Source organism: Lissotriton helveticus, chromosome 12 (genome assembly GCF_964261635.1).
Source record: "Lissotriton helveticus chromosome 12, aLisHel1.1, whole genome shotgun sequence".
Classification (NCBI taxonomy): domain Eukaryota; kingdom Metazoa; phylum Chordata; class Amphibia; order Caudata; family Salamandridae; genus Lissotriton; species Lissotriton helveticus.
In genome coordinates, this window is record NC_136073.1 from 875,510,807 (window position 1) to 875,534,731 (window position 23,925).

At 52.6% G+C, this 23,925-nt stretch overlaps 1 protein-coding gene across 3 annotated transcripts in view; it reads left to right on the top strand.

Moving 5' to 3' along the window:
• The window catches only part of LOC144799486 (uncharacterized), a 74,937-nt gene extending 66,086 nt beyond the window's left edge, over window positions 1-8,851 (top strand). For 2 of the 3 annotated variants that reach the window (XM_078670826.1, XM_078670828.1), the window contains exon 10: window positions 5,826-8,851. In XM_078670826.1, the coding sequence (XP_078526952.1) occupies window positions 5,826-7,224 (1,399 nt within the window). In that variant the 3' untranslated portion in view covers window positions 7,225-8,851. The remainder of the gene's footprint in view (window positions 1-5,825) is intronic. The other variant, XM_078670827.1, reaches the window with a different exon arrangement.
• Window positions 8,852-23,925: the final 15,074 nt, after the last annotated feature.

Below are 23,925 nucleotides of genomic sequence, written 5' to 3' on the forward strand. Positions count from 1 at the left end.
GGGAAGACTTCAGCAGTTCCTGCCAGTCTGGGAAGGTATTACCACAGACGGGTGGGTGAGACAATTTATCCAATACGGCTATTGTCTAGAGCTAACCTCCACTCCACCCAACATACCCCCAAGGCACCGTTCTATGTCCGCAGAGCACATGCACTTATTGCAGCAAGAAGTCATCTCCATGCTGCAAAAAGAGGCCATAGAACTCGTGCCTTTAGAACAACAGGGTACAGGGGTGTATTCACTGTACTTCTTAATCTCAAAAAAGGACGGGTCTCTCAGGCCCATTCTAGACCTCAGACCCCTAAACCAATACATCTTGTCAGAACATTTTCACATGCTCACTTTGCAGCAGGTTCTACCATTGCTCAGTCAGGGGGATTTCCTAGCAACCCTAGACCTGAAGGACGCATATTTCCACATTCCAATTCACCCAAGTCACAGGAAATATCTCAGATTCACAATAAACAACCAGCATTACCAGTTCAAGGTCCTGCCTTTCGGGGTCACTACAGCCCCCAGAGTGTTTACCAAGTGCTTAGCGACGGGAGCTGCGTACCTTTGGAGACAACACATCCATGTCTATCCTTAACTGGACGACTGGCTTATCCAAGCAAAGTCAGCCCAGCAATGTACCAGCCACATGTCCCGCACAATTCACCTCCTGCACAGTCAAGGATTTTCACTAAATTACCCAAAATCTCATCTTCAACCCGCACATGTACAACAGTACCTAGGCGCGGAAATAAACACCCTGGCAGCAACAGCACAGCCAAATTCGGCTAGAATCAACAGCATGCAATTGCTGATTCAAAAATTCAGACCCCATCACTCACTCCCAGCGCAAGTGTTTATGCAGCTGATAGGCATGATGGCCTCCTGCATCTTTATAGTCCCTCACGCGAGGCTACACATGCGTCCGCTTCAGGAGTGCTTGGCACGACAGTGGAATCCGGCTCAGGGACATATAAAGGACCTAGTGTTGGTGACCGGTCGTGCACACAACTCTCTGCATTGGTGGAACACACAAAACCTTTGCAGGGGGCGACCGTTCCAAGAGCCTGTACCACAGATAGTGCTGACAACGGACGCATCTCTCCAGGGCTGGGGAGCGCATGTCCTCCATTATACAGTGCAGGGACTATGGACGACGCAGCAGCAGAAGATGCACATCAACCTACTGGAACTGATGGCAATCTTCATGGCGATGAAGGCGTTCAAATTGCATTTGTGCAACAAAGTCGTGCTGATCCGGACGGACAACATGACTGCAATGTATTACATCCAGAAGCAGGGAGGGACACACTCTCCACAATTGTCACACCTAGCTCAGAGCATGTGGAAGTGGGCCATTCAAAGAAACATGTTCCTCATGGCGGAACACCTCCCAGGCAAGGACAACCAGATAGCAGACCTGCTCAGCCGGCACAGCCATCAAATGCACGAGTGGGAGATACATCCCTCGGTGCTACAACCGTATTTCCAGCAGTGGGGTCATCCGGAGATAGACCTATTCGCCACAAAAGAAAACGCAAAATGCCAAACTTTCGCCGCCAGGTTCCCACACCCGCAGTCTCAGGGCAATGCGATATGGATGAACTGGTCAAACAGATTTGCGTACGCTTTTCCTCCAGCACCGCTCATACCGCTGGTGGCGCGCAAACTGCGGCAGCACTCGATGACACTCATCCTAGTTGCTCCAACATGGGCAAGGCAGGCAAGGTACACCACGTTCCTAGAACTTTCAGTGGTGCCTCACCAGCGACTGCGACTTACACCCAGTCTCCTCACTCAGAGCCGTGGAGACATTCAGCACCCAGATCCGCAACAGTTGAGCCTTGCAATATGGCTCCTGAGGTCATAGACTATGGCTACCTGAACCTGCCCCCTGACTGTATGAACATTATCAAGGAGGCTAGAAGGCCTACAACCAGGGCGTGCTACGTGGAAAAATGGAAGCGTTTTGTTATTTATTGTTCCAATAATAACATAAATCCGCTCGATGCATCAACGCAAAACATTATATGCGATTTGTTGCACCTACACAGATGCAATCTGGCATATAGTCCCATCAAGATACATTTAGCTGCAATGGCAGCTTACCTTCTAAACAGACAGCACCTTTCCCTTTTCAAAGTGCCTGCCATTAAAGCTTTTATGGAGGGACTCAAAAGAGTAATTCCTCCCAGACACCCGGCTTCACCTGTCTGGAATCTAAACTTAGTTCTCACCAGACTAATGGGACCACCTTTTGAACCTCTTCACTCTTGTGAGATACAATTTCTGACATGGAAAGTGGCCTTTCTAGTAGCGATCACATCGCTAAGAAGAGTTAGTGAGCTGCAAGCCCTAACTATTCAGGAGCCTTTCATACAGATTCATGCTAATAGGGTGGTGCTGCGTACCAACCCTAAATTTATGCCTAAGGTGGTGTCCCAGTTCCACATTAACCAAACAATAGAACTGCCAGTATTCTTCCCAAATCCAGATTCAGTGGCAGACAGAGCACTGCACACACTAGATGTTAAAAGAGCTCTCCTGTATTACATATACAGGACAAAAGATTTCAGGAAAACTAAACAACTGTTTGTTGCCTTCTCTCCACAGCACAAAGGCAACCCCATTTCCAAATCGGGTATAGCCAGATAGATTGTTAAGTGCATACAAATCTGTTATCAAAAAGCTAAACGCACATTAACAGTTCCCCCACGAGCGCATTCAACACAGAAGTTAGGGGCATCCATGGCTTTCCTAGGTAACATTCCTCTAGAGGATATATGTAGAGCAGCTACATGGACCACAATACATACATTCACCAAACACTACTGCGTGGATGTACACTCCAAACCGCAAGCTGCTGTAGGACAGGCTGTTCTCAGAACTCTTTTTCAGACTGCTGCAGCTGGCACGGGCAACCGCCGCTAGGAGGACACTGCTTTACATTCTATGCATGAGATGTGAATTCAGCAGCCCACATGCCTCGAACGGAATATGCTACTTACCAGTATGCATCTGTTCTTGGCATGTAGGGCTGCTGATATTCACATCGCCCTCCCTCCTCCCGGTGCCTGTCGCAGCTGTAGCACTCAGAATTAATCTCTAGCATGGACATCACTTACTGTATCATACTCCATCCCTGCCACAATGGCGAAAAACAATCTGAGGATGCCCATGCGCACTGTGGTCCAGGGGAGGAGCCACCTATTTTGTGATACTTCGAAGACTCTTCCGGCGATCTATGCATAAGATGTGTATATCAGCAGCCCTACATGCCAAGAACAGATGCATACTGGTAAGTAGCGTATTCCTTTTTTTTTCCTCATCATTTACTCACATTTCATCATTATTATATTACAAAGTAAATGGCTTTGTGAGCAATGTTGAGCACTTTGTGCTCTCACGCGCACTACTAACCAGTGTAGCTTATGTTAAGTTGCGTAGACATGGTCCCACTTCTTAAGACCACCAACAATCCGGCTGCCTCATTCACCACCGTTTAAAGCTTGTTGAGAGTTTATTCAGAAGCTTCAAGATAAATACTTTCCCTTTAGTTTACAATTAAAAGCAAAAACATTTTTATAAGGCAGGATGATGCGGAGCAATCGGATCATAAAGTAAGAGCTGTTAGCCACTTGGCCAAAGAACATTTATGGTTGTATGTATGGGACCCGAGTGACAAACTGCTTCTTTTATTTTTGGCATCAGATGTTGAATATGTCTGGCATTATTCTTATTGTTAGATGTCCAACACATAGGCATTGTTGGCAGATGTTCTGGAAGTTGGTGATGCAGGGATTCCCCTACCCCAATATAACCAGAAGGCAGGCCTTAGATAACCATAGATTGCCCCATGTTTGTCTGCCACCCCAGGGAAGAACCCTGTTGCAATGGTTGCACCTTCTTTTCAGCATGATGGCATTACTGCCACCCTATCTGGGACCAGGCAGTACACTTCTAATGTCGTACTGGCAACATAACCCCACGCAAGAAGTATGTGCGACATGCCGGGAGCTTTCTCCCGGAACGTAGGGCGTCTTCATGGGTGTTCCACCGAGTGGTTTTTATGGTGGTCTTTCACTGTGCTGGTGCAGCTAAAGACTGTCGGGCTTGAGTTGGTAGCTGGTCCATCACCATTTTAAGGGTCTAAAAGGAGTTCTTGATAGTAAAGCAGGTGAAAAACCTGCCACTGGGACGAAAACCCTTCGCCATACTCAGGAGACCAGTGAAAAGATGAGGAGTATTAAAAATGTTTTGAGTTTTTTTGGTAGCCTACAGACAACGTTTAGCTGTCTGTTGTCGAAAGACCTTTTGTGGACAATACCAGAAGTGTGCAGTGAGCTTAGAGCTATCCCATTGCATACGATTGGTTAGCTTTCTTGTCACTCTATCTTGCTTCTTATTCAATACCTTCCCTTCTTGTGTGTGTCCCTCCTCTGAAGCATAGTTTCTTCACCATCCTTTTGCCTGAGTGACTTGTGTCCGTTCACTGCTCACATTCAGGCAGCTAACTTTTTCTTTTAGCATTTTGAGAGTGCCTATGTTTTCTTTCGCTCTCCCACATATGCTGCTTCTCCCCCTCACCTAGACATCCCGGGTCACTCTGTCTTCCCTCCTTTTCCTTCCACCCGAGGTTCTTTTTTTTTATTTTTAAAAAAAGGTTTTAAATGTATTCCTTCCACCCCCTTCCTATTGCCCAACGTTTCCACCTGTCCTATTCCAGTGCAATCTTGTTTTTAATTGTTTCCCCCCCGGGGATTAGCAGCTACCATTTACTGCCAGGCTGCTGCATTTTCAAGTATGAGGAAGTAAAATAAAAATGTTTAATTTACTGCACCAAGTGGCACCCACCATCTCTGAACTATATATATATATATATATGTGTGTGTGTGTGTGTATATATATATATATATATATATATATATATATATATATATGTGTGTGTGTATGTATGTGTGTGTATATATATGTATATATATATATATATATATATATATATATATAACAGCAACTGCTTCAATCTGTATGCGAGCACATACATCATCATGATGAATGCATGCACGTCATCACGCATGCAGCCACATACGGAATTACAGCGGCCATAGCGTCGTGTTGCACATGTGCAAGTTCACATCATGTCACCTTTTTTTGGCAGTGCTGCACAGTGTCAGCCTGAAAGATTTTTTTTTGCCGATGCTGCAAAGGCAATACCTTTTTGCTTTGCCAATGCTTGTAATGTTTTTCTGGAGGTGGTGTGATTTTCTTTCAGTTCACATGTGCAACCTTCCTTTCTTCATAGTTGAGGGTTCAGGTGATGTTATGGTAGGTTAATGTGAAATATTTGAGATTATTTTTCAGGCTAGTCTACACTGATTTAAAAAATAAATTTAAAAAATTCAGAGTTATTTAAACAGCAGGCCTCCCAGACATGGCGGGATGATCATGATGTGCAGGAATCAATTGAGCCGAGTCGCCCATAAACTGAGCATCATTTGTGCAAGGGTGTCCCCGTCACATACACTGGGGTTATCTTCTCACAGATTCACACACGTAGGAATCAATCTAACAAAATATCCCTTAACTTGCAGGGATGCATTGAGCACTGTCAGAATCACTTGAACAGCTTGTCTGCCTGGCATGCACCATACGCCATGTGTTCCTTTAGGCACTCGAAAGATCACTCACTCCCACATAGTGTGACATAGAGGGGCCATTGCTCCTCAAACAGACTTCTCCTGCCCTACTACTATGAAATCAAAGTGTATATATATATATATATATATAAAGAGAATTTTTTAAGCTAAATGTTTTTAATTTTGTGTGTTCCACAGGTTTTTGAATGACAAATGTAGTTCAGCGTATAAATTTTATGAAATGAAGCTCTCAGAATTCTTCAACAAGCGGAAGCCTGATCCTGTGAAAGCCAACAACCTTGGAAAAGCTGCACTTCAAGATATTGAATCACAGACTCCAAAACACGCAGAACCCACACCTCTGGTTTCGCAAGACACTGATCCAGACTGTTTTATTGTTGAGCCTGAAGAGCATGCACCACAGCCGCCTAACCCTACACCACCTGCACCACAGCGGTCTAACCCTACATCACCTGCACCACAGCGGTCTAACCCTACATCACCTGCACCACAGCGGTCTAACCCTACATCACCTGCACCACAGCGGTCTAACCCTACACCACCTGCACCACAGCGGCCTAACCCTACACCACCTGCACCCCAGCGGCCTAACCCTACACCACCTGCACCCCAGCGGCCTAACCCTACACCACCTGCACCCCAGCGGCCTAACCCTACACCACCTGCACCCCAGCGGCCTAACCCTACACCACCTGCACCCCAGCGGCCTAACCCTACACCACCTGCACCCCAGCGGTCTAACCCTACATCACCTGCACCACAGCGGTCTAACCCTACACCACCTGCACCACAGCGGCCTAACCCTACACCACCTGCACCCCAGCGGTCTAACCCTACACCACCTGCACCACAGCGGCCTAACCCTACACCACCTGCACCACAGCGGCCTAACCCTACACCACCTGCACCCCAGCGGCCTAACCCTACTCCCCAGCGGGCTAACCCTACACCCCAGCGGGCTAACTCTACACCACCTGCACCCCAGCGGGCTAACTCTACACCACCTGCACCCCAGCGGGCTAACCCTACACCCCAGCGGGCTAACCCCACACCCCAGCGGGCTAACCCTACACAACCTGCACCGCAGAGGGCTAACCCTACACCACCTGCACCACAGCGGGCTAACCCTACACCACCTGCACCACAGCGGGCTAACCCTACACCACCTGCACCCCAGCGGCCTAACCCTACACCCCAGCGGCCTAACCCTACACCCCAGCGGGCTAACCCTACACCCCAGCGGGCTAACCCTACACCCCAGCGGGCTAACCCTACACCACCTGCACCACAGCGGGCTAACCCTACACCACAGCGGCCTAACCCTACACCACCTGCACCACAGCAGCCTAACCCTACACCGCCTGCCCCACATCAGTCTAACCCTACACCGCCTGCACCACCATGCTCGAAGCCTGTAGAGATTTTACCGCAAGCTGCTGAGCAGATACAGCCAGCACAACAGCCTTCGGAGGCAGTACAGGAAGTGCCCCAAAGCTCTGAGCCCCCAGAGCCTGAACCAGACTACTCTATTATGGTTAGCTGCTGCTCAGATGACGAAGATTCTGACAACCCGTGATTTTGACGTGTCAACGCTCTTAACGCCAAAATTGTAAGTCTTAACTATAATATCAGTCTCATCAACCACTTTCACCTCAGGACTTGTGTCCCGAGGTAACATGCCTTACCCCGTCACATGCAATAGCCAAAGCCATGAACCCCCCTTCCCAAGTTAAAATGTTCCAAGCCTCCTATCCCTATGATCTCATGCCTCACACCCATGGTAGCAGCCTAAAGCTCAGGGATCCAGTATTGCTTTGTGTAGATCTTCAGAGCTTATGTCTTACATTTCACTTGTGTCTGAAGAGGAGTTTGCAGACCTCGAGTAGAAATTTGGTTTGAGCCAGAATAGACTCTCGGCAGGGTTCTCTGCAAAAATTAATAAATTGCTTTAAACTGTTGATTCAAAAACAACAATCTTAAAATGCCAAAATGCAAATGGAAGACCGGGATTTCCATGAATGAAGATGTATTTAGAACTGTTAACCTCCACCTTGTCACCTGGTGGAGAAACTCAAATCTTTTCAAATTATCTGAACACCCAACTCTTCCTCAAAGCTCATGGCCTCAACCAAGTGCTACAAGCCTTAGGCGTCCTCAGCACACTTTTTCAATTTGTTGAGTGCGCTGAAGCACCCATCAGCCTATCATAATGATATACAAACATAAAAATAGTTTAAAATCAATTCAGTTTTATATTATTCTGCACCATTTTATCTGAATGTGACTATGTACATTCACTGAAGAAAAAACTGATAACCCCATTAATTCTTTTCTTTTGAAAATCAATATTTTGAAGCACGGGCCATGCAGTGCCGACAGCTGTATAATGTCTACTTAAATTGTTTAAAGAAGGAGTGACTAGAATTGATGTGTCGGACCAGCATCATATTTTACTTCAAAAAAGGGCCCTCAAATGTTTAGATCTTTATACTGGGAAAGGGTGGCACACCTCAAAGACTGAGTCAGGGTGAAATGCTTGTGATGATCTTTATTCCTTTCCACCAAAGGGGGGGTTTCTGATTGCTCTCCATCCAAGCTCAACTGACTTCCTCTTGTCCAGATGTAATAGACTCATGACTTTTGTTTGAAATTTGGGAGTATTGCGTCCTCTCTTGGCTGCGTCATGTTGTCTCCTACTAGTACCTTAGTCTCTGTTGTGGGGAAGAACTTAACGCACGAGGGTACTTTTAAGAAGTGAGGACGCCGGGGAGGATATGTGTCCAAACACAGCATCTTCAGTTCCTGTATTTTGCGGGAGTTGGCGTATCAGCGGGACAAGGCAAACATCCTTTCCATAGGAACTGGGCTCCCTACAAAGCACATGTAGGTTGCTCAATGAATCTAGCAGTAGTGCTCTCAAACATCTCATGAAGAATGGGACATGACTGAATGTGAAGCAGTGATATCAAATCACATGTAAATGCAAATAACTGGCTTGGTTTTTGTTGCAGGATCTCTTCCGTGAAGAATGAACCCTTGAAAAATCAGAATTTTTGCCAGCCCTGTACGTAGACTTTGGTTTGAACCCCAATGTTATATTTGAACAGCTTGTTTTGTATCTCTGTTTGTTCTACGTTGACAATAAACCTGGAGTAGTCATTGTGTAGCAAAGCATGGTTTTAATAAAGCTGAAAATACAAAAACCTATGTCTGTGCATTTAGTTGAAACACATGATTCTATACTGACGATTGCATTTCTAGAAAACCAATTCATGTGAATAAACGAGCATCGCTGAATTCTATTGCTCATCAACCACCTGCAGTTAAAGAACACCCACAGCTTAGGCACCTTTTTTTTAATAATACATTTTTTACTGGACTTCTATATTCAAAAGCTATACCTCATTGTCCATTTGATAGAACAATTAATTGCCAAAGTCAATTATGTGTTCCTATTCCTGAGATTGTATGGATATGTGCTACATGCCTAATATAGACAAAAAAGGGCCGTGTAGTTTATTTATTTAAGAAACTTGTATAGCGCGAACAAATGCCCTAGGGCGTCTCGGCGCTATGGACGGAGCAGAATGAACTGATGAGGAGAGAGAGATTAATTGGTTGAAGAAACAGGTTTTTATTTTTCTTCTGAAAATGGTCAGGGTAGGGGCTAACCTGATATCAGGATCGAGGGAGTTCCAGAGTTTGGCTGTAGATACAGTGAATCTGCGATCGCCCCAAGAGACAGTTCTGGTTCGTGGGACCGTCATGATGGATGTATTCATTGATCGTAGTGATCGGTTGGGGACATGTGTAGTTGGGTCACACGAAGTCTCACCGAGTAAAGTGTCAAGTTAGGCTGATTTCTTCAGTAACGTCACAAAGGGTCCAATGAAGGTCACTGGTGATCTCAACCAGTGAAGGATGTCTGATAGGTGCATTGAGTGATCTTGCACTACTTCTTAATACCTGTAGGAAGCTAGCTCTTTATATAGTATACCATCAAGAGGTATAGAGTCGAAGTATCCCTTATAAGTGGACGGGGCGTGCTCTAGCTATCCCAAGGTGCTCTCTCAGGGGGTAGTGTGGTTGAGCAGCCTGAGGCTTATCAGAGAGGAGTTTTAGACCTCTGCAATACACACAGTCAACAAATCACACACACACAACTCAAGGTGATGCTCACCAATTTATATAAAAATAACAATTATCTTTACATAACTTTAGGCATCTAGATCATCAAAATATGGTACCTACGTTTCGAGGTATACATTTTTTACAGTTTAAAAAAAATGACACTGCAATTTATGGAGCAGTAATGTTATCCTATAGAGGAAAGACATACACTGCATATAGATACATTACAGGACCGATCTTCTGGAATTGATGAGTATGGGGCAAGGTCCAAGGCAGCACCAACAGGTTCCCGCAGACCGCCCTGGGGCGGCTGGGTGTAGAGGTGCTTTTCAGCTTCAGGTGCCCCATGTAAGTCTATGGGAATTGGTCCAGTCACAAAGAGCCTGCAAGCTGGGACTGGGGGACAAGTTATGCTGAATCAATAAGGGGGCTAAGGTCTCGCGATGCTCGGGGATGTAGGGACACCATTAGTCCTTTTCTCCTCGGGCCTGGGGGCTCTGGTGCAGAGGACTCCTGAGGCATTGGGTTTTCATGACACTGGTCGTAGACTGGGCCTGCACAAAGAGGCTGCAGGTGAGGGCAGAGAGTCCACTGTTGGCTAAACTACAGTGGACTTTGTCTCCGGAGGGTCTGGGGACATGCTGGCACAGTTGGCCAACTTCGACTCAGGCTTGGAGACACGGGTGCAGAGGAGTTTTCCGGTGTTGGATTTTCAGAGGTCCGGAATCCTCACAGTTTATAGGATAGATGCAGGGAAGAAGCTCCACTAGTTCACGGGATGTCTTAAATCACGGGGTGGAAGCCCTCCCAAGCTTTTAGAGGCACAGCAGCTACAGGACGAATCTTTGCCACAATTGGTGGTGACAGCAGGCAGGCCGGCAAGGTTTGCGCCAAGTCGGTTACTGCTACTCTGTTCTTGCGGCTCTTCAGTGTCCTCCTTTTTTCAGGTAGCAGGATCTGATTTCCTGGTGCCAGGCGCGCCCCTAAATACTACATTGAGGTGCGTTAGGGGATTGTAGGGTAGGAGCAAGTGGGCTAATTACCACTGGGGTCACTATGCCCCCTGTATGACCACTTCCTGTGGAAAGTGGGCATAACCCTGTCTCACGAGTTCCAAATTCTGCCCTCACCAAAATGACAGACGTCTAATTTATGTGTTCACATCAGGTAGCCCATCTTAGGGGTTGAACTAGTCTGAGGGTGAACACGCCTATTCATTTCCCACCTGTCCAGCAACCAAATAGGCCCTGGTTGGGGCGGGGGGGGGGGGGAGTTGTTTGGCATCCCCTCACCTCTGAGAGAAGCCAGATTCACATACCAAAGGCTGTGGGCTCTTTGAAGCTCCCTGCCTTGGAATGCTAATTTACAGGTCATCCTGAAGTGGGTGTAAAACACCTTCCGCCAGAGCAGGCTTTGTTCCTGGCCTCCTGAGGGAGGGGGCTCTTACCTCTGGGGGTCAGAAGCTATCCTGTGGTGGCAGGCTGGCCAGCCAGCACACTAGTAGTTGGTAGATTTTCAGGAGCCAACTCTCAAGATGCCCTCTATGTGCATGTATTAATAAACCATCATTGGAATCAGTGTGGGTTTATTAATACAATATGTTGGATAACAAACATCTATGGTTTGAGTGAAGCCATTGTGTAGCTTGGGAACTTGTTTTTGACCAGTGTCCAGGATATGTACTTAAAATGGCTTTCCTTATCACTTATACTGGCAGTAATAAAACTGGCCAGCACAGGGGTATATCTGCTCATACAGGTAAGTCCACACGTAGTATAGTGCACCCTGCCTTAGGGCTGTAAAGCCTGCTGTAGGGGTGACTTACCTATACTGCATGCAGAGACTGCAGGTGGTACACAGTCAAAATATCGAGTTGTAAATATCGACCTACACAAATATCGAGTTATAAATATTGAAGGTAAAGAATATCGTTGGACAGAATATCGACACTAAGGTAAGTAATATCGATTTTTTTATGTCGATGTAATATCGAAGTCAGTAATATCGATATCAAATATATCGATGTTAGTAATTTCGATGTTACTAATATCGATATTTGTACTATTATGTATTTTTAGTAAGTATTTAATATGTATGTTATATGTTTTTTGTTAAGTATTTTACTTGTTTTAAGTTATATGTGAACTATTTTCATATATTTATAATGTTATTTTTAAGTCAATTTTATGTTTTAGTACCGGAGCGGGTTGTGAGTTTATAGGGAATAGGGTGGGAAGTAATTTAATTATATTAAATTAATTATTACTTTAGGAATTATAAATTATTTATTAATTTTTGCGTTTAAGTTCTGTAGCGGCTAGTGGGTTTATAGGGGAACTGGGTGGGAAGTATTTTAATTGTAATTAAGTAATGAATTATTTGTATTTATTGGTATTGATAATTTATGTATTTTTAATTAATTAATTGGCAATTAATAATTGTAATTGTAAATTAATTGTTTTATTGGTAATTAATATTTGTAATCAATTTATTTAATTGGTAGGTTGTAATTGGTAATTCATGTTTTTAATTGGTAATTAATGTATTTACCTTGTAATTAATTTTTGTAATTGGTCATTAATTTATTTAATTGGTAATTAATCTATTTAATTGGTAATTAATTTATTTAATTGGTAATTAAATAAATGTATTGGAAATTTGTAAATAATTGGTAATTAATGTGTTATAAAAAGTCTTTGGTGGGGCGTGGCCAAGACAGCGATGTGAGCAGACGTGTCTCGATTGAGCTCCGTCGCCCCGCTGCACTGTAGAGCTTGTTTCAGCGTAGTTTCGGGGGTCACCCGTTCCTGAGGACCCCCGGTGTATTGCCGAGCCTGCTGGCGATCCATCTTGGAGGCGAATCGCGGCTGTGAGGACTCACGCGGTCACAGCGCAAGGCCCTGGGGTCTCCGGCTCGGCCGCTAGCCGCCATCTTGCCGCAGGGCCCGCTGCCGAGATATCTTGACTAGCTCCTGAAGAGGAGGCCGGCGCAGCGACCGGGGTGAGGCGCCGGAACACTCCTGACCCAGCCTGCGGCTCCGATCCATCAGCGGAGCCGGCCTGACACCGGCTGGGGTGCGCTGACGCTGTCTGCACCGGGCTGCCACCGGCGGGGTGCGCAGCGGCTACCTGGACACCGCACCTACGAGAGCCCCCGGCTTTGGCGGGAGCTGCAGGCCCGGACCAGAGGAGTCGCCGGAGGCCCCCTGCCCGTGGAGCCTGGCCAAGACCACATCGCTGGACACACCCGGTGAGCTGCAGCGCGCCGCCCTTCCCCCCCCCTTCCTCAACTCCCGGGGGGGTTCCGGCGACAGCAGGCCTCGACCGCGGGCCTACCCGCCATCTTGCACTCTGGGTCCCGCCTGTGCAGACGGCCCCTATCTAGGCGCTCCCCGCTGCCACGGACGCCTGCTGCAGCGGCCCCTTGCCCGTGGGGCCTGACCACGACCCCATCGCTGGACGCACCCGGTGAGTTGCAGTGCGCCGCCTTTCCCCCCCCTTCCCCAACTCCCGGGGTGGATCCGGCGACAGCGGGCCTCAACCGCGGGCCTACCCGCCATCTTGCACTCTGGGTCCCACCTGTGCAGACAGCCCCTATCTAGGCGCTCCCCGCTGCCACGGACGCCTGCTGCAGCGGCCCCTTGCCCGTGGGGCCTGACCACGACCCCATCGCTGGACGCACCCGGTGAGTTGCAGTGCGCCGCCTTTCCCCCCCCTTCCCCAACTCCCGGGGTGGATCCGGCGACAGCGGGCCTCAACCGCGGGCCTACCCGCCATCTTGCACTCTGGGTCCCACCTGTGCAGACAGCCCCTATCTAGGCGCTCCCCGCTGCCCCGGACGCCTGCCGCAGCGCTTTGAAGAACTGATGCTGCATGCTGGCGCTGCCTGAGCCTCGGTGGGCCCCCACTCCACAGGACACTTCCCCTGCCTGCCTATCCACCACAACCCGGCCCTGTCGAGCCTGGTGAGCTGCGGCCCGGACGACCACCTTGCCACGGGCGGGCGGATCCGCCATCTTCTACCCCCGGACACGGGGCCTCCTACTGCTGAGGGACGGGGACACTGGAGAGGACCCCCCTGACCACTCCTCGGCTGTCGCTGCAGAGCCGGCTGGGGGTCGCGCTGGGGACTGGCCCTGGCACAGTCGAGACTGGGAGGCTGCGCTGCTCCACGCCACGCCACGAGCCATAGGAGGCTCTTCACCTGTAGGCCCCGGGTCCTACCTGTTGTGGAGCACCTACTACCATCGCCCCCCTGACGCCTCCTCTACCTCCACGCTGCCTTGCCTCCCCGGCTGCGCCATCTACCTCCGCTCCTGCGGCCACTCTACGGCCTGGCCTTCACTTGCCTGAGCGCGCTCTGCGCCCTGTTGACGGACCATATAGGCTTTGGACTCGGGAGGGCCGAGGCGTGCACTGCCCTCTCTAGCCTCATGGACTTGAACCCCTGATCGTGAGACCCGGACGGCTGGAACGCGGGGTACCAGTGCGGCCTCCCACAGCATATCCCCCGCCGCTGACCTGAGATTGTCCACAGCAACTGACCCTACACCCCACTGCCCTTTGCTGCCCTGAGTGGACCATGACCCGCGGCAGGGGGACCAAATCAGACCCCCCGCCCACGACGACCAGAGGAACATCAGTGGCTTCCATGTGGGGCAAGGCGGGCTCGCCGTCGTCCTCCGGGGGGCCCTCAGCGTCTTCAGGGGGGAAACCCCCACCGCCAGCCGACTCCCCGCCGGTGACGCAGGCCTTCATGTCCTCCTTCATGGCTGATCTGAAGACTGAGATTGGCTCCCTCAGGTCGGAGGTCCACACATGCGTCAAGGAACTTCGCAAGGAAGTCACCGACCTTGGCGACCGGGTCGACGGCCTGGAAAAGATGGTCGAGTCCCGCACCGAAGACCTGGAGCAGATCTGGCGGAGGGTGGCGAACCTCGAAGAACAACACATCCAGCTCCAGGTCAAGCAGGAGGACTTGGAAAATAGGGGACGCCGCAACAACCTCCGCATACGGGGTGTGCCACTTGGAGAAGAGGGGACTGACACCATGGCCTATGTGGCCCTACTCCTGCAAGCGGTGTGGGGCGAGGAGGACGCCCCCCCCACCGCGCCTCGACCGCGCGCACCGAGTCTTTGGAGCGGGAGGGAAAGCGGGTCTCCTGCCCGACATCGTCACCAGGCTTCACTATTTCACTGAGAAGGAGGCCATTTTGAAGGCGGCTAGAGCCAACCCGGACCTGAAGTACGAAGGCCACAAGATCCAGATCTTTCAGGACCTGGCCCCCTCCACCCTCTACAGACGAAAGGTCTTCCGCCCGATCACGGAGAGGCTCCGGACCCTCAACATCCCTTACCAGTGGGGCCACCCCTTCGCGCTCATCTTCAGGTGGGAGAACAAGCGCAGGGCGCTCAGGTCCTATCAGGAAGCGGCGCAACTGCTAGGCATGCCGGAGTCGCCGGATCACAGTCCAGCCCGACCTCCCCACCTGGAGAAGGCCCCTCCACACTCGGAATGGTCCACTGTGCGCAAACGTCGACGATCCCCTCCGGTGGATGCACTCTCTGCCTCACAGACCAAACAGGACATCATCGCGCACATCCGCTCTCTTGAGGGCGACCGCGAGGAACAGGCCTCCCAGCTCCTCGCTTCTGGATCTGAGAGCGGAGATCGCCCCCCGACTACGGAAGAACACTGATCATTGCTTTTGTGCTCACAGATGCCCTGGGCATGCGCTCACCCATTGGGCACCCCGATGTGTCCTCATGCATCATGGAGATTCCACCCCACTCTTCTTGGATGAGGGGCACTCCCCCTCTCACTGGCAGGCCACATCCGTGGCTCTCTCCCCCCCCCGCCTGCGGGGGTCTGCAGGACTGGACGATACCTTTTGCCTCCTCCAGGCCTTGTACTGCATCAAGGAGCCCCAGCGCCCCATTGGCGCCTGCATGGACCAAGTGGCCCCGCGGCCCGACACGCCCCCGAACTACCTTGGAGCAGCGGGGTGGACGGGCTCTGAGACGACTTAATCTCACTCCACTTACCTAGCTCTTCGCTCCCCCCCTTTGTCCCATAGGAAGTGACATTCCTGAGTTCATCCAAACCCTCGGGTAGAGGATGTCCGGTATCCGGGACAATGTACGCTGGCCCTGTTGGCCTGTTTTGGTTCTACTTCTTCTCTGCACCTTTTCTCTTTTTCCTCTCTCTCCTCTTCCTACTTTACCCCTCACTACCCTCTCTTATCACTCCTCCCCCGCGCCTGCGAAGGGGTGGCGGGGTGGGTCCCGCGGGGGTTGGCGAGCTGGGGGCGAGATGAGGCTGCCGCTGTCCTGTCTGTGGGTGGGTCTGCTATGTTGGGTCATGCGCGACTCCACACCCCCTTAGTGCTATGGCAGCGAACATCCCTACGCCCTTGAAGGTCCTCTCCCTCAACGTCAAAGGGCTCAACTCCCCCAACAAGCGCAAGCAGATATGGCGCTACCTCCTACACCATTCCCCCGACATCATCCTCCTTCAGGAGACACACCTTCTCAGGGGAGACACCACCCGCATGGCGCACCCCAGATACCCTACACAGTTCTGGGCATCCTCTGACACCAAGACAGCGGGGGTGGCGATCCTCTGTAGGGCTGGCATTAGGCGGGGACCCGTGAAACCCTTCAAAAGCGCTGACGGGCGTTTCCTCCGAGCCACGGTACAGGTGGGTCGAGCACAGTTCACTCTAGGATGTGTGTACGCACCCAACCAGTCGCAGGACAAATACCTCCAGGCGCTTCTGCGGGAACAGTTCCCATCGGGCGACAGTAATGTGATCCTGGGCGGCGACTTCAATCTGGTCTGGGACCCTGAGCTAGATCGGGCGGGAACCCCCTTCAACGGCGCGGGAGCAATGTCCTCTGCCCTTAGAGCACAGCTTACTGACCTGGGACTAGTCGACGTGTGGCGCTACCACAACCCGGGGACCCGGGACTATTCCTTCTATTCACATTCCCATCGGACGTACTCTAGAATCGACTACCTCTTCACCTCCCTTGAATTGGCCCGAGACTCCTTGGCCGCCACTATCTCCGACATTTCCCTGTCGGACCACGCTCACGTGGAGCTTTTGTTGCAGGACCCCCTGACCTGTGCCACTCGTGAGCGCAGGTGGACGCTCCCGCCGAGGATCCTCCGGGACCCGGATGACGTCGCCAGCATCCGAGCCGCCATAGACTCTTACTTTGCTATCAATGGCACCCCCGACCTGCCCTTTCACACGATCTGGGATGCCTTCAAGGCCACCATTCGGGGCCATATCACCTCCCTGGCGGCGGCGCGGAGGAAGGAAGCGTTCCGGATGGAAACCGACCTGGCTAGCGAGATCAAACAGGCGGAGGCTCGGGATCGGGACTCCCCTTCACGGGCGTCAAAGAGAGCTCTCGCCATTCTCAGGGGACAACTCCGCGCCCTGCGCACCAACAAGGCGGAACACTCCCTATTAGCGCTCAAGCAACGGTATTACGAGGGAGGGGACAAGGTTGGTCGTCTATTAGCCGGCAGGCTGCGGGCGCGCGCAGCTAGGGCCCACATTGCCAGTGTCAAGCGGCAGGATGGCACCAGTGCCACCTCAGAGAAGGCCAAACAGGCCGCGTTTGTCGATTACTACTCCTCCCTGTATGCTGAGGAGCCCACCTCTGCGGAGGCGCGTGAGGCCGTCCTCGCGGACTTCGGGGGGTCTTCACTGTCCCCTGCTTGTGCGGCCACGCTGGAGGAGCCCCTACAGGAGGAAGAAATAACAGAAGCGGTCAAAGACCTCCCTGTGGGGAAAACCCCGGGACCGGACGGCCTGCCGTTGACCTTCTATCGCCTGTTCTTGACCCAACTCCGCCCGCATCTGCTGCGGCTCTACAGCTCCTTCTCCGATACCGTCGGCCCATCCCCTGATATGGGCCTGGCGGAAATTGCCCTGCTCCCCAAGCCTGGGAAGGACCCTGTCCTGTGTGCCTCCTACCGCCCCATCGCCCTCCTTAACATTGATCTCAAGATCTACACTAAGATCTTGGCCAAGCGGCTGGACCCGCATATGCCGGGATTAGTCAACCCGGATCAGGTGGGATTTATACGGGACCGTCAGGGAGCCGACAACGTTCGCAAGCTGGCACACTTAGTGGGAAAGGTGCACCACTGGAAAATCCCGGCCTGCCTCCTTTCGCTGGACGCAGAAAAGGCCTTCGACCGGGTCGACTGGACCTTCCTACGGGCGGTCCTCGCGAAACTTGGTCTTGGCCCTACCATGATCTCCAGGTGCATGGCCCCTTACCTTGGGCCGCAGGCCAGAATTCGGGTTAACGGTCAGCTGACATCGCCGCTCTCGATTCACAGGGGCACGAGGCAGGGATGCCCGCTTTCGCCGCTCCTGTTCGCTCTTGCGGTCGAGCCATTGGCGGAGCTGATTAGGCGCACTCCTGATATTCATGGTATCCCCCACGGAGGACGCTCTAACAAGGTAGCGCTATTTGCGGACGACCTGATTCTTACCCTTACGAATCCCCGGGTCTCCCTCCCAGCGGTGCACGGAGCCCTCTCACTGTTTGAGCAGGCGTCCGGCCTTAAAATTAACCACACCAAATCTTGGGCACTTAACCTCACCATCCCCGAAGAGGAGGTCTCCCTCCTGAAGGGGGTCACACCCTACCGTTGGGCGGATGACCACATTCAATATCTGGGTCTCGACCTCACACCTCACCTCGACTCGTGGTCCCCGAGGAACTGGGCCTCTTGCCGCAAGGAAGTCCTGGCGGACCTGCGGAAATGGAAACCCTTGATGATTTCCTGGCTGGGGCGGCTCAACGCTGTCAAGATGTCGATCCTCCCCCGCATCCTGTATGTTTTCCAGTGCCTCCCCACCCCGATCCACTGCATCAGGACCCTCCAACGCGACCTCACGTCCTTCGTATGGGGGGGCAAACGGCCCCGGTTCTCACAGAAAGTCCTAATGGAGCCGAGAGACAGGGGTGGACTGGCCTGCCCGAATCTCCTCCACTGTTATTGGGCGGCGCATCTCCGGTTCGTGATCGAATGGGGTGCACGCGAAAGCGACAAGCACTGGTTCCACATGGACCGAGTGGTCACGGGACGCACCATATGGGACCTACCATGGCTTCCGCGTGTGGCGCGCTCCAGAAGTGCGTATATGGCGGTCCCCACAAAGACGGTTCTTGAAGTATGGGACAGAGTGGCAGTGCCCAAGGGTCTCACCACGTTCCCCTCTCCACACACCCCCATTGCAGGTAACCCGCACTTTCCCCCTGCTGCCCGGACCCGAGCCTTCGAGAGTTGGGTACAAGGAGACTGCAGGGTCGCAGGAGATCTTTTTCTTGGTGGGTCGCCTAAATCGTGGCGGGACTGCAGAGACGAATTTGGCCTTCCTCTCACCGCTAGCTTACAGTATGCGCAGCTACGCCACTGGCTCTCGGGAGACGACATGTATCAGGCTGCTACCAGGGCATATACCCCGTTTGAGAAGTTGGCGCGCTCCCTCGGGGGACTGAAACGGCTCGTCTCCCAGATCTACAACATATTGCAACACCCCGTCGCCCCGCCTACACATCCTTATCAGATGCAGTGGCAGTCGGTGACAGGCGCTGATATCACGCCATCTCAATGGACTCGGCTCTGGAACGACATCCCCAAAATCTACCGCAGCATACCACAGCGGGAAAACGCGTACAAGATGTTAACACAATGGTACTACACTCCCCTGAGACTCAGCAAAATGTTCCCCGCTTCCTCGCCGCTGTGCTGGAGGTGTGGCACTGCGACTGGTGACTTCGTGCACATCTGGTGGTCGTGCCCTATCTTAGCTGTCTTTTGGAAGGAGGTCCTTAGTCACATTAAGAAGGTGCTGGGTTTTCCCCTCCCTGAAGAGGTTTGCACACTCCTGCTGGGCATTCGACCCCCCACACTTAGGGCCCTCACGCGCAGCGACTGGATCCTCTCCCTCCACATGCTGGGTGCAGCCAGGCAACTCATTGCTCTATACTGGAAGCGGGCTGAGGCACCGCCGATAGCCTCTTGGTTCGTGCGCCTCTGGCACGTCCTGACCATGGAGCTACTCACGGCGCGGATACAGTCACGGGGGATACGCTTCAAGGCAGTGTGGGAACCTCTCGTGCGATACCTGTGCTCCATCAGCTATGCCCGCCACATGCCCCCCAGGCTCCGCGCCCTGCAATTGTTTGAGGATGCCCTCATCCCTGCTGACCCGACCAGACTAGCCGCCTAGTCGCCTCCCCCAGTGCCAATTTGCGCTTTCCATCCCATATTGGCGACTGCAGCCGCGCACCCCGGACCCCTCTCCACCTCGCTACAGCTCACTCCTCCTCTGACTTTTCTTCTTTCCTACTTGCCACTCTGGCTTCCACCCCTCTTTGGGGCAGTTTGGCCCCTGTTGGGCCTTTGAAACTGTGGCACCATTGCTCTCCCTTACGTACGCACCTCCCCCGTGCACCGATGCATTACCGTCATCTGACCACCTCTTGTTGCTCTATCGAACAAGTTACTTACCTTCGGTAACGATATATCTGTAAGAAACAGTAGTTAGTATTAGATTCCTTACCTTAGAATATCCCCAGGCGTCAGTCTGGATCCGGAAACTTTTGCGTAGCAGTACCCCTGCGCGTCGGTAGGCGTCGTCTGCAGGCGTCCCCTGCGGCTCCGCGTCGTCGGCGTCGTGCGCCGTGATGACGTCGCTGGAGTATATAGACGCCGCCTCCGCGCGCTGACGTCAGTTCTTTGCACACAGCTTTTCCGCGCCAGAACACGCAGAGCCATGTGAGAACCAACACTGGTGCCATTTGAAACTAGGGCCCTGAAAGGGATGTCCCTAACCCTAGGTATCAGTTCGCAGAACGGGGAGGATGGGCGGGGCGGTAAGGAATCTAATACTAACTACTGTTTCTTACAGATATATCGTTACCGAAGGTAAGTAACTTGTTCATCTGAAAGAAACAGGTTAGTATTAGATTCCTTACCTTAGAATAGATACCCCAGCAATACCAACCCCGGTGGTGGGTCTGCGAACCAATACAACCTACACCAGAAAGTCCTGGAGGACCGAACGGCCAAAGAAGCCATCCCTCCGGACTTGACTGTCCAGGCAGTAGTGCCTCGCAAAGGTGTGCAGCGAGGCCCACGTGGCCGCCTGGCAAATGTCCTGCAAAGGGACTCCCCGGCCCAGGGCAGTAGTAGCCGCCGTGGCCCGAGTGGAATGGGCCCTCAGCCCAACAGGAGGCTCCTTCCGAGCCAAAGAGTAGCATGCTTTGATGCACAGGACGACCCACCGAGAGATGGTCCGTTTCTGTACCGCCCTCCCCTTCTTCTCACCCACGTAGCCAACAAACAGTTGGTCATCCACCCGGAACTGGCGTGTGCGATCCATATAGAATGAAAGCGCACGTTTTGGGTCCAGACGATGGAGCCGCTCTTCATCCTTTGAAGGATGCGGAGGCGGGAAGAAGGAGGGCAAGGTGATGGACTGCCCAATGTGAAAAGCAGAGACTACCTTGGGCAGGAAAGAAGGTCTGGTCCGAAGAACCACCTTATCAGGATGAACAGACAAGAAAGGAGGTTGAACAGAAAGAGCCTGGAGCTCACTCACTCTCCTGGCAGAGGTGATGGCTACCAGGAAGGCCGTCTTTAAGGTGAGAAGACGGAGAGGACAGGAATGAAGGGGCTCAAAGGGAGCGCACATCAGGAAAGTCAAAACCAGGTTCAAGTCCCACTGAGGCATCACGAACGGAGCTGGAGGATACATGTGCGTGATGCCCTTTAAGAATCTTAACACAATAGGGGACTTGAACAAAGATGGCTGATCAGGTAGCCTCAAGAAGGCGGAAAGGGCAGAAAGATAGCCCTTGATAGTGCCCAGAGCAGAGCCCTGCTGGGCAAGGGAAAGGAGGAAGAGGAGAACCTCAGATAGAGGGGCAGAAAGGGGATCCACAGCCTTTGCTGTGCACCATGCCACAAATCTGTTCCACCGGCAGGCGTATACCGACTTTGTGGAGGGACGCCTGGCTGCCAGAATGACATCACAGACTTCAGGAGGCAAGTCAAATGGCCTCAACTGTCGCCGCTCAATCTCCACGCATGGAGGTGGAGACTGGACAGGTTCGGGTGGAGGACCGTCCCCTGCTGCTGCGACAGAAGGTCCTCCTGAAGGGGCAGGCGGATCGAGGGACCGACTGTCATGCTGAGTAGCTCGGGATACCAGTACCTTCGAGCCCAGTCCGGAGCCACAAGGATAACTTGGGCCCGGTCGCGCCTGATCTTCTTCAGCACTCTGGGCAGAAGTGGTATAGGCGGAAAGGCGTACAACAGACCGCAACTCCACTCGCGCCGAAAGGCGTCGCCGAGCGAGTGCCGTCTTGGAAACTCCAACGCGCAGAACTGATGACATTGCGCGTTCTCTTCTGTGGCGAATAGATCTAACCAAGGCTCTCCCCATTGCTGAAAGAGGCCTCTCGCCACATCCGAGTTCAGACGCCATTCGTGATCCACCGAGCACCGACGGCTGAGTTCGTCCGCCCTGGCGTTCAGAGAACCTGCCAGGTGTTGAACCGTCAGAGTCACGCCCTGACGTTCCAGCCATTGCCAGAGGCGCAGAGCCTCTTGGCAAAGGGTCCACGACCCCACACCGCCCTGTTTGTTGCAGTACCACATGGCGGTGGTGTTGTCCGTGAACACCTGCACTACACTCCCGTTGACAAAGGGGAGGAATGCCTTCAGTGCCAGGCGAATCGCCCGCAGCTCCAACATGTTGATATGGAGCCGGGACTCCGCCGGAGACCAGAGGCCTCTGATCTCCGCCTCTCCCAAGTGGCCACCCCAGCCTTGGAGGGACGCGTCCGTCACAACCACGTGCTCCGGCTGGGGAAGGGAGAGGGATCTGCCCCTGACCCAATCGCGGTCTGTAAGCCACCACTGCAACTGTCTCGCAGTGCCCTCCGAGATCAGGACATGGTCGGATAGGTTGCCCTGATGCTGGGCCCACTGAAACTTCAGGTCCCACTGCAGAGCCCGCATCCGCCATCTGGCGTGATGCACCAGAAGGATGCAGGAGGCCATCAGCCCCAGAAGCCGCAGCGTCAACCTGACCGAAACCCGGGATAACGGCTGAAAGATGGGAATCAGAGCCTGAATATCCCGGACCCGCCGTTCCGGGGGATAAACCCGAAACTGCGCCGAGTCGAGAACCGCTCCGATGAAAAGGAGCTTTTGAGAGGGACACAGGTGTGATTTCGGCACATTGATGGAAAACCCCAACTCGTGCAGGAGGTCTGCCGTCATCTGAAGGTGGTGGACGACTGTCTGGGGCGAGCCCGCCTTCAACAGCCAGTCGTCGAGGTAGGGGAAGACTGAAACCCCTAACCGGCGCAGATGAGCTGCGACCACCGCCATCACTTTCGTGAACACCCGTGGGGCGCTGGTAAGGCCGAATGGGAGCACGATAAACTGAAAATGCTCGTGGCCTACCGTGAACCGCAGGTAACGCCGGTGGGCCGGCAGGACGGGGATGTGAAAGTACGCATCCTGCAAGTCCAACGCTACCATCCAGTCTTGTGGGTCTAGAGCAGCCAAGACCTGAGCCAAAGTCAACATCTTGAACTTCTCCTTCCGGAGGAAGCCGTTGACGTTCCGTAGATCCAAGATAGGACGCAGGCCTCCCTTGTCCTTCTTGGGTACCAGAAAGTAGTGGGAGTAGCAACCACACCCTACTTCTGGCCCAGGAACGCGCTCGATGGCCCCCTTGGCCAAGAGGGCCGTAACTTCCTCCTGCAGAAGTGTCAAGTGGTCCCCCGACACACGGTGGTTCTGCGGTGGCATGGCTGGAGGAGTGGACTCGAAGGGGAGGGCATAGCCCCTTCGGACAAGCTGCAGCACCCACCTGTCCGATGTTATCGCGCGCCAGCGGGAGTGGTGATGGCGAACCCTGCCACCCACTGGCGTCACGTGAGCCCGAAAGCTCGGACTAGGAAGGCTTGGATGCCGCAGCGGAGGGAGGCGTGGACTGACCACGACGCTGGCCTCTACCGCCACCACGGCGGAAACCACGGGCGCCACCGCGCTGGGGAGCGCTCTGCGCCGCGTGGCTGGCAGCACGTGTGG